We start from the raw sequence: 15,075 nt of genomic DNA, 5'->3' as shown, positions 1-15,075 counted from the left end.
TGCATCAGAGTTCATCATCTCATTCTAATTTAAACTCAAAGTCAATCTCATGAATTTAATAACCTTCAGCGGGTTTGGAATGGGAGACAAGAATTCCGAGATGGGAGAGAGTGTGAAGGATGTTCACACAGGAGCTCTGGAGTTCGGAGCTGGAACTGACTCTCACCTCAGCAAACGCATGCCAGCCGTGGCTCCCAGGTACACGGGCGTCTCGTGGTGCTGCTTGTCTGGAAGTTGCTCTTTAGCATAACGAAGACAATGTTTCAGAGACAGACCAGCCTTTTTAACATCCATCCAGTAACTGGAAATGCCAGGACCTGTGAGGGAGAGGATAAACCCAGTTAGTGCACAAACACCCTCTAGGGGGCAGAATACATTCACTCAACCAAATAATATTCCTGATAATCATTTGTGGATTTTGACTTTTTTTTTATTGTGGCAGAGAGAGAGGGGACGGGGGAGTGAGCGGAGGTCAGGGAGAGAGTGGGGCACACAGTAAAACATGTACAGGGAGAGAGAGAGGTCAGTGAGGGAGACAGGCAGAGGGAGGGACAAGGAGGGAGACAGAATACAGAGGGCGAGTGAGGCAGAGGGCGAGTGAGGCAGAGGGCGAGTGAGGCAGAGGGCGAGTGAGGCAGAGGGCGAGTGAGGCAGAGGGCGAGTGAGGCAGAGGGCGAGTGAGGCAGAGGGCGAGTGAGGCAGAGGGCGAGTGAGGCAGAGGGCGAGTGAGGCAGAGGGCGAGTGAGGCAGAGGGCGAGTGAGGCAGAGGGCGAGTGAGGCAGAGGGCGAGTGAGGCAGAGGGCGAGTGAGGCAGAGGGCGAGTGAGGCAGAGGGCGAGTGAGAGCGCAAAGAAGAGCGTGCAGAGCAGGAGAGAAGGAAAGAGCAAAGGAGGAAAGAGCGGAGGTCGGGAGGGAGTAAAAGAACAAGAGGAAAGAAAGAGAAGATGGAGGGAGGGAGAGATGGAGGGAGGGAGAGATGGAGGGAGATGCAAAAAGCAAAAGAGGAAAGAGTGAAAGAGAAAGAATCAGAAAGGGAGAGGCAGAAGTGAGAAGAGAGAGAGAGAGGAAAGAAGAGGGTGAGGGAGAGTGAGGGAGCGAGGAAAGCTGGAGGTGAGGTCGACAGTGAGGGAGGGAGTATCCGAGAGAGGGAGCAAAGAGAGGGTGAGAGGGAGGGAAGGAACCGGATGGGGGAGTGGTGGCAACGAGAGTGAGGGAGGGGTGAGGGAGGGGGACCTTAGCAGGAAGGGATGGAGTGGGGGAAGGGCGAGAGAGGGAGTGAGACAGAAGGGGGGAGAATGAGAGACAGGAGAGTGAGTGAGTGTGAGAACGAGAAACGGGAGAGAGTGAGAGACAGAGGAGGAGAGAACGTGAGTGGGTGAGAGTGGGGGAGGGCGGGAGGGGAAGAGCAGGAGTGAAAGTTGAGGAGAGGGACTGAGGAGGAGAGACAGGGATAGGGAGAGCAGAGTGGGACCTCACAAACCGCTGTGAGAGAGTGTGAACGAGGGAAGGGGAGAGTGGAGGCAGATAGTGAGCGAGGGTTGGAGAGCGCAGGAGAACACGGAGATTGGATGAGGCAAGAGAATGAAGTGGGGAAGAAGAGAGAGAAGGATGGCGCGAGGGAGAGAAAAGGGGAGAGAGAGAAAACGAAAGAGGTATAGGACAAGAAAAGGTAGGGAGTGAGAGAGAGAGAGAGAGAGAAAGAGAGAGAGGGCGGGAGAGAGAGAGGGAGAGAGAGGGGGAGAGAGAGAGAGAGAGAGAGGGAGAGGGAGAGGGGGGAGAGGGAGAGGGAGAGGGAGAGAGGGGGGAAGAGAGAAAGAGAGGGAGAGAGGGAGAGAGGGGGGAAGAGAGAAAGAGAGGGAGAGAGGGAGAGAGGGGGGAGAGAGTGAGAGAGGGGGAGAGAGAGGGGGAGAGAGAGAGGGAGAGGGGGAGGGGGAGAGAGAGGGAGAGAGAGAGGGAGAGGGGGAGGGGGAGAGAGAGGGAGAGGGAGAGGGAGGAAGGGAGGGGGAGAGAGGGAGAGAGAGCGAGAGAGAGCGAGAGAGAGGGAGAGAGAGGGAGAGAGAGGGAGAGAGAGGGAGAGAGAGGGAGAGAGAGGGAGGGAGGAGAGAGCGAGAGCGAGAGAGCGAGAGAGAGGGAGAGAGAGGGAGGGAGAAGGAGAGAGCGAGAGCGAGAGAGAGGGAGAGAGAGGGAGAGAGAGGGAGAGAGAGGGAGAGAGAGGGAGGGAGAGGGAGGGAGAGGGAGGGAGAGAGAGGGAGGGAGAGAGAGGGAGGGAGAGAGAGGGAGGGAGAGAGGGAGAGAGAGGGAGAGAGAGAGAGAGGGAGAGAGAGAGAGGGAGAGAGAGAGGGAGAGAGAGGGAGGGAGAGAGAGGGAGGGAGAGAGAGGGAGAGGGAGGGAGAGGGAGGGAGAGAGAGGGAGAGAGAGGGAGAGAGGGAGAGAGAGAGAGGGAGGGAGGGAGAGGGAGGGAGAGAGAGAGAGAGAGGGAGAGAGAGAGAGAGAGGGAGAGACAAGGGTGAGATTCTGCCAGAAATCCTTGTATTATATTGTATATACTGCACTGCATACGAGGGTAATACGGTAAGGCCCCTATACTACAGGTACGGGGGTAGATCCCTGCCTGCTGGCTCCGCCCAGTAGGTGGAGTATAAATGTGTGTGCTCTCCGAACTGCAGCCATTTCGGCAGCAGCTGTAGGAGGCTGCACGTCTCTGTGTAATAAAGCCTCGATTACTCTCTACTCGTTGTGCATCAGAGCTTCCGCAGCAATGGCAGCTTTCGCTGTTTAACAGGGCAGCCTGATCCCCCCCCCTCCCCCCCGCCCCCACCAGCCATGGACCCGGGCTGCCCCAGACAGAAACACTGTTCACCCTGGAACCCACATCCCCACCGGCACTGGGCAATGCCAACTGGCAGTGCCTGGGCACCATCCTCTGCTCCCCGAGTGATGCACTCTGAGCTCCCCGGGAGGTCGGATTGGCAAGTGGGGGGGGGGGGGGAATAGGGGTGGGGTGGGGGGGATGGGGGTGGGGTGGGGGAGGGGTTTGGGGAGGGGTGGGGGGTTTGGGGAGGGGTGTGGGAGGGGGAGGGGTTTGGGGAGGGGTGGGGAGGGGCGGTGGGGGAGGGGGGGCAGTGCTGACCGCTGAGCTAAGACGTGACTTTGTCGCTCTCACAATATTTTCCTCTCTTGTTGCCGAAGCAACCAGACACAAAGAGGAAGGGGACTGGCCGCCAAAGGCAGAGAGACAGAGAGAAATAGAGACACAAACAGCAAGAGAGCGAGGGAGAGACAGAGGGAGAGGTGTGCAATAGAGATAGAGGAGAGAAAGAGAGAGAACAAATACCAAATAGGAGAGAGAGAAAAGGAAGTTCATCATATTGACCAATGACCTGGGATCAGGGTTGCTGCATCCTGGAGGAGTGTCGGTTTGGGGAATACATGGAACGAAATTGTTCTGACATGGCGGACTGCGCACACAAGGATGTGGCTCAAAGATTCCAGTCCTTTCCGACTCTGAACCCCCTGGATTCTCCGCAGTCCCGTGCCAAAATTGCATTTGGGGCGGAGAATCCAATTTCACGCCGAAATCGGGCCCGGCCCCGCTCCGGCGATTCTCCGCGACCCGAGAATTGGCGTGTTGGCGGAGTGCTCCGCGCGGCCGGGGACCCACCAGGCGATCCTGCGCTCCCGACCGGCCGAGTTCCTGACGGCGTGGAACTAACCACCTATCGCCGGTCGGCATGCTCGCGTCGCGGCTGCGGACTCAGTCTGCGGCTGCCCTGATGGGGGGCTGGGGGATCGGACACCGGGGGTGTGGGCAGCCGGGGGACAGATCGGCGCGGGCGGAACTTCGGGGGCGGCCAATTGGGGGGCCTACATTTTGCATCTGCCTCCGCGGTCCGAGTCTGTCCTGGCGCTTGGTGCGGCCGCTGGAGGCCTCCGCCGTGCGCGGACTCGGAACCGGAAGTGCGGGAACCGGACGTGCGGGGACCGTATCTGCAGCTGAAGCTGCGAGAATCACTCTGGCCCCTTGCTATCCTCCTGCTGGGCAGGGAATTGGCTCCACTTTTTCACAGGAATCTTCAGAATGAACCGCCAGCGTTTTTACACCGGGGTGGCGACATAGTCCCGGTTTGGGAGAACCCAGCCCAGTCTGTGTCGAGGCGAGTTCGACTACTGCCAGGCACAAATCCCGAGGTGCCAGTCAACCTTCACTGTCAGTCCCACCCAGAGCTACATACAAACTCTTTCAGCAAGACATCACTGCATCTCTCTCAGCAACAGGAAGCCCTTCGGACATCCCTCCCTATCCCGGGAATTCCCATCGGACATCCCTCCCTATCCCGGGAATTCCCATCGGACATCCATCCCTATCCCGGGAATGCCCTTCGGACATCCCTCCCTATCCCGGGAATTCCCATCGGACATCCCTCCCTATCCCGGGAATTCCCATCGGACATCCCTCACTATCCCGGGAATGGCTTCAGTCGATTATCTGCCTGTGAGCTGAAAATGATTTTTAATGATTTGCATCAGGAGCACTTTTCCCTGTTTAAAATCCATGGATCAGCGCGTTATATGTCCCAGGAACAACCAGAGAATCCCGGCCTCTTTTCTCTAGAAAAGGTTGAGGGAAGACTTGATAAATACCTTTCAAATAATGAAGGGATTTCGATAGGATAGACGTAGAGGAGATGTGGGAGACAGGACTGGGGGTCCGTTCATTATCGATCCTGTCATGATATTCAAACACACACATCATGATGGACACACCAACAGACAAATCAGAGCACACAACACCACAACCAATCACACACAAAGACAGGAACCATATAAAAGCACGAACACGACACCTGGTGGACAGTAGGTCTGGGGACAAGGACACGGACACGACCTGTTTTAACATCACAAACAGGGAATCCCCACGTGCAGAGTATCAAGACAAAACTGTACATAGAAGGTTTAAATAAAATAGCGTTGTACCATTCAGCGACGCTGGAATCGGGAAATGCGCAATGGGTGGAGAATGGTGCCCGAAAATCGAGGCCGGAGCCTGCTGCCCGTCGGAATGCCACGCTCCGGCACCTCGACAGCGGCCTCAGTGCGATCTACTCCGCACACACAGTAATCGCCATTGGCACATCATTAATGGGCCTGACCCAGTATCCTCCGGGACCCCCTCGATGCTCCACCTCGGAATTACCGACGTGGAGGTTCATTGTGGTTTCAAAAATTGGGAAACAGGCGCAGTGGCTGCTGAGGGAGAGAGAGGAGGGAGGTTATGTGCCCAGAGGCGTGACCCTGGGATGGGGGCACCCCACTGCGTACCCCACTGACCACCCACCTGACACCAGCCATAGGTTTACGCACCCCAACTCCCCCCCCCGCTACCTCTTTCCTCCAGCCCCCCCACAACCATGCGCCACCCTCCAGTGGGGCATCACACAACACACCCAAGGGAACACCCACGGAAGCCCCTACACAAGGGCAGTGGACAGGGGCTGCAGAGCGCAGCGCTGGCATGGGTAGTGCCACTGCCGACAGGGATGGGTACCGGGGCCAGAGACAGGGGTGCAGTGGGGAGGAGGGGGACATGCAGGGCAGGGTGTAGCCCAGTGGACCAGGTTGAGGATGGGAGTAGGCCCCATGCTAACATGTTGGCCTTTCACCCCCTGGCATGGTGGCCTTCATCCTGGCTGCCGCAGCCCCGGGGGATGCCCTGCGGCTGTACGAGCAGGAGCTGCTTGAGGAGGAGGAGGAAGCTGCAGCAGTGGAGTGGGCAGCAGAGAGACAGGCAGAGAGACAGGCAGAGAGACAGACAGAGAGACAGACAGGCAGGAAGACAGGCACACAGACAGCGATAGGCAAGCAGAGATAGGCAGACAGAGAGACATATGGGCAGACTGACAAGCAGACATACGGACAGGCGGGCATACGGACAGGCGGGCATACAGACAGGCAGGCATACAGACAGGCGGGCATACAGACAGGCGGGCATACAGACAGGCGGGCATACAGACAGGCGGGCGTACAGACAGGCGGGCATACGGACAGGCGGGCATACGGACAGGCGGGCATACAGACAGGCGGGCATACAGACAGGCGGGCATACAGACAGGCGGGCATACAGACAGGCGGGCATACAGACAGGCGGGCATACAGACAGGCGGGCATACAGACAGGCGGGCATACAGACAGGCAGACTGACAGACAGGCAGACTGACAGACAGGCAGACAGAGATAGACAGACAGACAGGCGGGCATACAGACAGGCGGGCATACAGACAGGCGGGCATACAGACAGGCGGGCATACAGACAGGCGGGCATACAGACAGGCGGGCATACAGGCAGGCAGACTGACAGACAGGCAGACTGACAGACAGGCAGACAGAGATAGACATACAGACAGGCAGGCAGGCAGGCAGACAGACAGACAGGCAGGCACACAGACAGAGATAGGCAGATAGAGAGATAGACAGAGAGACGGGTAGAGAGACAGACAGGCAGAATGACAGACAGACTGACAGGCAGGCAGGCAGGCAGACGGAGAGGCAGACAGGCAGACAGACAGACAGACTGGCAGACAGACAGACATACATACAGGCAGGTAGACAGACAGACAGGAACACAGACAGGAACACAGACAGAGATAGGCGGATAGAGAGACAGGTAGAGAGACAGAGAGAGAGACAGACAGGCAGGCAGACAGACAGGCAGACAGACAGGCAGACAGACAGGCAGGCCAGCTGGAATGGGAGGGAGCAGCAGGAGGAGGAACCTGCAGCTTGTTGAGGAATGTTGGGAAAGAGAGATTGCAATTGGTTAGATGGACAATGAGGACGGGAGAGGAGGCTGAACGTTCCTTGGGAATCTGGAAGGGACAATCCTGCTCTCCCTGTTCCATGGGAAATGCTGAACGAGCTCCCCTCTCTTTCGTTTCGGAGAATCCTGTATAACAATGGCCAGGTTTATTCTGGGCTCCCAATACAGCCTGGGGGGCCCCCAGATAAATGCAGCTTTTGGTCACCCTGATGGAAACTTTCTGATCCGTGTATGAAAGTCTTTGTCGACTTCACCCCCACCGCAACTCTCTCCCTCCTCGTGGGTGGTTTATTATTGTGGCTTCCTTTGCTTTCAGTAATCCAGCTATAAACTTTAAGGGGAGAGTCTCGTACCTTTCACTTTGCAGGAAGTTAATTCTGTGACCAGGCCAGTATCATTCATCTTCTCAGCTGGCCACTGGTAGATGTAGAGTGAAGTATGAGAGGAGCCAGCATCAATCACTATTCCATACTGTTGGAGAGACAATGGTACACAACGTCATTCCTCAGTCATATATATTAGACTGTACTGCATTGTAACACACACAGATACAGGTTCCCAGTCACTGATAGGCCGTTATCCAGAGAGCCCACAGCAGAACCACCATAGCACTGCACCACTTTGCCCAGGATCCGGTTCACACACTTTGGGTCCTGTCTTGACAACTGCTGCAAAGGAGTCACGTAGCCAGGAGGCCTTTCCTCTGTGAGATCAAACCCTGGCAAACATACCATAAACTGAAACGATCTGTGTGGTAGTCACCACTGTTGTATTGTATATACTGCATACGAGGGTATTACGGTAAGGCCCCTGTACTACAGGTACGGGGGTAGATCACTGCCTGCTGGCTCCGCCCAGTAGGCGGAGTATAAATGTGTGTGCTCTCCGAGCTGCAGCCATTTCGGCAGCAGCTGTAGGAGGCCACACGCCTCTGTGTAATAAAGCCTCGATTACTCTCTACTCTCGTCTCGTCGTTATTGATAGTGCATCAATCTGTCACTGCTGTGACCTGCTCACGTTGCAAGGTAAGGAACACAGAGTTTGAGATCCGCAATCGAGGATGGGAGAGTGTGAGATTTGGAAAAGGATGTTAAACAGGAATCTAATCTAAGGGTGGATTCTTCCCATTTCCTCCAGTTAAATAGTGGGAAAATTGAAACCGATTCTTTATCATCTATAAAGCCTGACCCAAGGTCACAGGTCAGCCCAGTAGCCTCACATCTCTCTCTCACGCACATTCACCTCTCTCTCTCTCTCACGCACATTCACCTCGCTTTCTCACGCACATTCACCTCTCTCTCTCACGCACATTCACCTCTCTCTTTCACGCACAATCACCTCTCTCTTTCACGCACATTCACCTCGCTTTCTCACGCACATTCATCTCTCTCTTTCACGCACATTCATCTCGCTCTCTCCCTCACGCACATTCACCTCGCTTTCTCACGCACATTCACCTCGCTGAAATTCCTGAAATTCACGCACGCGCGGAGATCCACCCGCTCTGACATTCACACCCGCTCTGACATTCACACCCGCTCTGACATTCACACCCGCTCTGACATTCACACCCGCTCTGACATTCACACCCACTCTGACATTCACACCCACTCTGACATTCACACCCACTCTGACATTCACACCCACTCTGACATTCACACCCACTCTGAAATTCACACCCACTCTGAAATTCACACCCACTCTGAAATTCACACCCACTCTGAAATTCACACCCACTCTGACATTCACACCCACTCTGAAATTCACACACAGTGGTTGAAATTCTCCTGTTGTTTGGATTCTATTTTCCCGCTGGCAGTACATTCCGGCCAGCGGGTTTCCTGGCAGCGTGGGGAGCGGCTTCAGTTGAGAATCCCACCATCAGCGAAAGGCGCCGAGAAACTCACGGCTGAGGGACCGGACAATCCAGCCCAGCACAGGCAGAAGGTCGTTAAGGTTTGACAGCAGCATCTTCTTAATGGATAATATCACTGGCATTGCAGCCGTGCAAAGCAGCTAGCTTCATCTGCTCAGCTGCATTGCAGCCGTGTGGACCAGCTAGCTTCACCTGCTGAGCTGCTTAGTTAGCCGGTGCTTCACCTGCTGCTCAAACACTGCTGCACCATGAACTCACTTAAGTAGAGCTGTTTCGGAAACACAATTAACAACGCCACCGAACACATGACAAATCTCCCTGACCAATGTTCTCTCAGAAAGACATGCGGTTGTGTTGCGCATGGCTTCAGTTTTGATGCACCTTTATCCCAACTCAAACGTGAAGAGGTATTTGCTGAGTTTAAACTCCTTACCCCCAACTATCCCACCACAAACCAGCATCCACTAAATATGCTGAATTCTTGAAAGTGTGCTTAGCTGATCTGTGCAATTCCAAATGGCCTTGCTGAATTTCACATAGAGAATTGTGAGGCTTATAGACCAACCCAGACATACAAATCAGGAAACCAGACAAAGAGTTGGGAATAATCATTGTTAACGCCGTGGCAATATCAACAAAATGCACGCTTTATTAATGACGGGTCTAAATTCTTATACATTGGACCCACCGCCCAACATGACTGGAAAGCCTCTCTCGGAAGTAAACTCATAAAATGCCCTTTCGACTGGTGTAAGTGCAATGAGCTGCCACACGGTGTCTTTGTGAGACTCTGTCCTCACTGCCCACTGCTTCCACATCTGTATGGACTGCCCAAGGCACACAAATGTGATGTCCATTTACCCCCTCCCTTATCTGTGACAACATGAATTGTTACAATCAGTTCTGAGCAGGTTTTCCAGATGCAGGGTGATGGCCGTACAGGACTTGCACATTGATAGCATTGCTGTGCTCATTCCACGTTTCAGTCTATTTGCTAATATTCCACTGAAGGAAGTGACAGATATTTGCAGCGCAGCTCGATGTCATAGACACACCGCCATTGTGTGAATCAGAACTCATTGAACTTATGAACCTGGCAACACACGCCATTGATTCAGTTTTAAAGTCACCACATCTTCCCAAATACATGGTGTTGCCATGGGATTCCCTCTAGGCCCAGTTCTCAAAAACATCTTTGTTGGGTTCCATGGGAAATGTGTCTTCAATGGAATTACAGCTAACCTCTGCTCCGCGCATATTTCTGACATGTGGATGTATGTTTGCTCTATTTAAATCCATAGCTAATTGGAATAATTATCTTACATATCTTAATGGGCTCCATCCTGTGCTCAAATTCACATTTAGAATCGAGCTCCGTTTCCTTAACGCACTAGCAGTGTATCACAAACTCATGACAGGGTCTTTCAACCCGGAAAGGTGCCCAGTGTATGTCAGATTAGGGTTAGATACCTCAACAATTTGGGCAACAGGTGAAGCTAGCTGTCTCACACAGCAACAACACAAGTGTATTCACCACTAACACAATACTTCTGTCAATTACATCTGGGGAATTGGGAATGGAAAGTAGGATTCAGGCGGATGAATTAAACAGGAATTTTGCATCGATCTTCACTATAGAGTAACATCCCAGAAAAAGCTGTGAATCAGGTAATGGAAGGGAAGGGGAGGGGAGGCACGGTGACACAGTGGTTGGCACTGCTACCTCACAGTGCCAGGGACCAGGGGTTCGATAGCGGCATCGGGTAACTGTCTGTGTGGAATTTGCACGTTCTCCCCATGAGATTCCTCCGGGAGCTCCGGTTTCCTCCCACAGTCCAAAGATGTGCAATTAGGTGGATTGGCCATGATAAATTGCCCTTAGTGTCCAAAAAGGTCAGGTGGGGTTGAGGGAGTGGACCTAGGTAGAGAGAGGGTTGGTGCGGACTCAATGGGCCGAATGGCCTCCTTTTGCACTGCAGCGATTCTATGGTGTCGGGGGTAATGTATTGGGTGTGATTCTCCGGCCACGCTGTACCGGGAAGCAGCTCGCAGTGTGGCACAGCACAGCCGGAGAAAGCCGGGAGACGAGGAGAATGCTTTCCCTCAGAAGATCCGGAATCTCTGCAACCAAAGAGAAAATGCAGGAAAATCTCAGCAGGTCTGGCAGCATCTAGAGAGGGAGAAAAGAGCTAAAGTTTCGAGTCCAGATGACCCTTTGTCAAATCTAAAAGACAGAGAAAGTGGGAGATATTTATACTGTGGGGCGAAGGAATAAAAGATGAGTCAGAGTCACAGAAACCAAGGGAACAGAGTGCTAATGGCAGTCCCCGGAGAGAACAAAAGGTGTGAAAGCCCAGACAGCAGGGAAACTAAAATGAGTCTCTGCAACTGTCTTCCTCAAAAGGCAGAGGAAGCAGAATCTGAATATTTTAAGACAGAGCTGGATAGATTTTTGATTAACCCAGCCTCGTCAACCCTGCAAATTCCTCCTTACTAACATCTGGGGTTGTGCCAAAGTTGGGAGAGCTGTCTCAGAGACTAGTCAACCAACAGCCTGACATAGACATTCAGCCAGGCATAGCCCCCAGAGGTGGCGGCACAGTGGGGTACAGTCGGGAGGGAGTTATCCTGGGAATCTTCAACATTGACTCTGGACCCCAGGAAGTTTCATTGCTTCAGGTTAAACATGGGCAAGGAAACCTCCTGCTGATTACCACACACCGGCCACCATCAGCTGATGAATCAGTTCTCCTCCATGTTGAACACCACTCGGAGGAAGCACTGAGGGTGGCAAGGACGCAGAATATACTCTGGGTGGGGGCTCCAATGTCCATCAGCAGAGGGGCTCAGTAGCACCTACAGACCAAGCTGGCCGGGTCCTAAAGGACAGAGCTGCTCTGTCCGTGGCTGTGTAAATCGGAGTGATCACCGCACAGCCCTTGTGATGACGAAGGGCTCTTCGATCATCGACAGGATCCTCCTGTCCTACCGAAGGCGTCCCTTTGTGGCAGAACAGGTGAGCCACGGTAAACGCTCCAGATATCGGCGGGACCGGAAGATTCTACTGTCTGCTACTGGCAAACCACGTCCATTGCTGCAGAACACGCGGCGGGGGAGGGGCAAGGGGCAGAGGAGGGGGAGGGGCAGGGGCCAGGGAGGGGCAAGGGATGGGAAGGGGCAGGGGAGGGGCAAGGGGTGGGGGAGGGGTAGGGGAGGAGCAAGGGGTGGGGAGGGACAAAGGGCAGGGGAGGGGCAAGGGGCATGGGAAGGGGTGGTGAGGGGCAGGGGTGGGGGACAGGTAGGGGGAATGGGGCAGGAAGGGGCAAGGGGTGGGGAGGGGCAAGGGGTGGGGAGGGGCAAGGGGTGGGGAGGGACAAGGGGTGGGAGGGACAAGGGGTGGGGAGGGGCAAAGGGCAGGGGAGGGGCAAAGGGCAGGGGAGGGGCAAAGGGCAGGGGAGGGGGAAGTGGCAGAGGGACAGGGGCAAGGGAGGAGCAAGGGGAGGGACGGGGTGGGGGAGAGGCGGGAAGCAGGGGTCAAGGGGAGGGGGCAAGGGCCGGGGAGTGGCGGGGAAGGGGCAGAGAGCGGTAGGGGGCAGGGGGATGGTCAAGGCACAGAGGAGGAGCAGTGGTCAAGGGGAGGGGGCAAGGGCCAGGGGAGGGATGGGGAAGGGGCGGGGTGGGTGGCAGGGCAGGGTGGGGGAGGGGTTGGGCAGGGTGGAATGAGGCGGGGGTGTGGGGAAGGATAGAGGAGGGCGGAAAATCGTTCTCTCAGTGTCCAACATGAGATTCTGTGATTGGACAACATTTGCTCATTAATAAAAACAAAACACTGCTGGAATCTGAATCAAAAACAGAGAATGCTGGAAACCTCAGCAGGTCTGGCAGCATCTGTAGGGAGAGAAATCAGAGTTAACGTTTCGAGTCTGTATGACCCTCCCACAGAGGGAAAAATGTGTTGAATGATGTACTGTCTAAAAGGACTGGAACAACGGGAACACCGATTAGTAGGAGCTGGGAGAGATTGCAACAAAGATATAGCAAAGCATCAGAACAAGTGACTGATGGCCCTGTAAGGAGTGGGGGAATGAGCGGGGAGGAATGGGGGATGGGCGCGGGGATGGGGGGTGTGGGGGATGGGCGATGGGGGGAGTGGGGGATGGGGGAAGTGGGGGATGGGCAGGGGTGTTACATTGGACCAAAACGTGAATGGCCTGGAACAAAAATGGTTAAGATGGAGGAGAAAGGTCACAGTGTAACCCTGTTGAACTCAGTGTTGAGTTCTGAGGGCTGTTATGGGCCTAATCAGAAGATGAGGTGTGGCTCCAACTTGCATTGCATTTCAGGGCTTCATTGGAGCCTTGCAGCCGGCCAAGGATGGACACTTGGACATGAGAGCAAGGTGCTGAGTTCAAATGACCAGCGACGGGAAGGTTGTTGTCCTGCTTGCTGCCTGAGCGAAGCTGTTCTGCAAAGCGGTCACCCAGTCTGAGTTCAGTTTCCCGAATGTAGACAAGACCACATTGGGAGCAGTGAAAACAGTAGAGCAGATTGAAGGAGGTGCAAGTGAATCGCTGCTTCACTTGAAAGGAGTGCTTGGGGCCTTGAACAGTGAGGAGGTAAAGGTGCAGGTGTTGCACCTTCCGCGGTTGTAGGGGAGGGTGCTGTGGGAAGGGGATGAGGAGTTGGACGTGATGGAGGAATGGACCAGGGTGTCACAGAGCGACCAATCCCTGCCGAATGTTGGCAGGGGAAGGCGGGGCTTGCAGTGTGGTGCAGTTGTGTGTACTGGATGTTACATATTTCAATACACGGGGGCCTGTTCTTTGAAGACAGAGAGAACATGTACACATATTGCGCCTGATTCAGCCAAACAAAATAAGTGACAGCCATTCACTGATTCAGTCCCCAGGGCAATGCCTTGGCTCATCAGGGTCAAGCTGCCTGGTTTAAATTTCAAACAATGCTTAGCAGTTATCTGTCACTTTCCATCAACTGGTGTATTCCCCATGGCAACATCTCAACCAATCATTGTCCATTTGCCAACCAATCAGCAATCGCTTCTCATACCCATTTGGTGGTATTCTTGTGAAGTGCCCTGATACGTGCAAGAGAAAAAGCTTCAACACGTTTCTTTTCTCATCAATTTCAGGTAAGGTTCTATAGAATGAAAAGTCAGAGCTTAGATAAGAGTGTAAAAAACTCAACAATAGCTGCTTCCCTGTGATCCCACTCTTCCACACACAGATTCTGAAATCCCGACTCCCTGAACCTTTAAACTCTCACTGCTGTCTCCCAGCAGCTTGCAATTGATAATATGGAAAGATGTGTCATTTGAAACATGGAAGTCTGGCAATATCTGGTCTGAGTGAACCATGAGAGAATGTAGGGAAAGATCCCACGAAGGGTTAACAGCAGCTGCAAAGAGCAGGATTATAAAATGCAGATTCCTTCTCCCAAACAGGCTTAGCAAACAAACAGGATTTTTGTATGAAGCTAAAAACAATGGTTCACACCTTCATTGAAATTAACCATCTTAGTAAGCGTCTGGAAAAGCATGGAGGAGGGTTTCAGTTGAGCTCGGTGATAAATGTAAATCTTTCAAGTTATAACCAAGTGGATTTTTAGCATTACGCTAAAAGCAATGATTCACACCTTCATTGAAGTAAAATCAGCAGATAGAAAAGAATGACTAGGGGGACAAATATATAGGTGTGAAGCTCTGCTGACATCAGGTAAATTAATAGAAAATTGGAGACTATCCGTCTACAAGAAACATAATTTAAAGCCAAAATCAAAGTCAAAATTATGAGCTGGGGACACAATTGGAAAATAAAACTATAGAAATGACAGGGATCAAAATTCACACGTCTCTTGAAATCAAAGCATTTTGAAATCACAAAGGACACAATGTAATCAGATCTATTAGCTGAGGCCATGCCCAAATTGAATACTTAGCCGTGTTAGAAAAATTCAGATTAAAGGTACCTTTTACAATCCAAGTGAAATAAAAGTCACTTTACAATAAAGTCATAAAAACTTAATAACTGTGAGAAAAATATATAAACCCGAAGAAAGGGGACAGCCAGCAGAGCCGGCTCGCACAGCTCGGTACATGGGAAAGATAGGACATAGCAACCGGGCTCACCAGCGAATACATCTAAAGAAGACCAGACTTTAAAGAAGATTGATTGTCAAGTTGGGCCTGAAGGTCCCTTCAACCAACCAGAAGGATCCAGAAGCAAGATCTTTTTACTTTTCTGTAAAGACAGTGATTGCACCTTTTAAAAGAAAAAAAATATATAATAAAATAACTTAAAAGTTTTAACCTGAAACAGTGGTTATTACAAAGCCTACTTTACTTACTTAGCAACGCAGGACCCAGGATA

At 53.0% G+C, this 15,075-nt stretch overlaps 1 protein-coding gene across 6 annotated transcripts in view; it reads right to left on the bottom strand.

Moving 5' to 3' along the window:
* Positions 1–15,075, bottom strand: part of entpd1 (ectonucleoside triphosphate diphosphohydrolase 1) — a 301,969-nt gene that overhangs the window by 43,720 nt on the left and 243,174 nt on the right. For 5 of the 6 annotated variants that reach the window (XM_072479775.1, XM_072479779.1, XM_072479780.1 and 2 more), the window contains 2 exons: positions 7,167–7,284; positions 167–317 (listed from right to left, as the gene is read on the bottom strand). In XM_072479775.1, coding sequence (XP_072335876.1) covers positions 167–317; positions 7,167–7,284 — 269 coding nt within the window. Of the gene's footprint in view, positions 1–166; positions 318–7,166; positions 7,285–8,720; positions 8,800–15,075 lie in introns of those variants that run through there. The other variant, XM_072479781.1, reaches the window with a different exon arrangement.

The sequence above is a fragment of the Scyliorhinus torazame genome, chromosome 16, assembly GCF_047496885.1.
Source record: "Scyliorhinus torazame isolate Kashiwa2021f chromosome 16, sScyTor2.1, whole genome shotgun sequence".
In the NCBI taxonomy this organism is placed as follows: Eukaryota; Metazoa; Chordata; class Chondrichthyes; order Carcharhiniformes; family Scyliorhinidae; genus Scyliorhinus; species Scyliorhinus torazame.
Note: the sequence above shows the minus strand (reverse complement) of the source record. Positions and strands in the feature narration are given on the sequence as shown.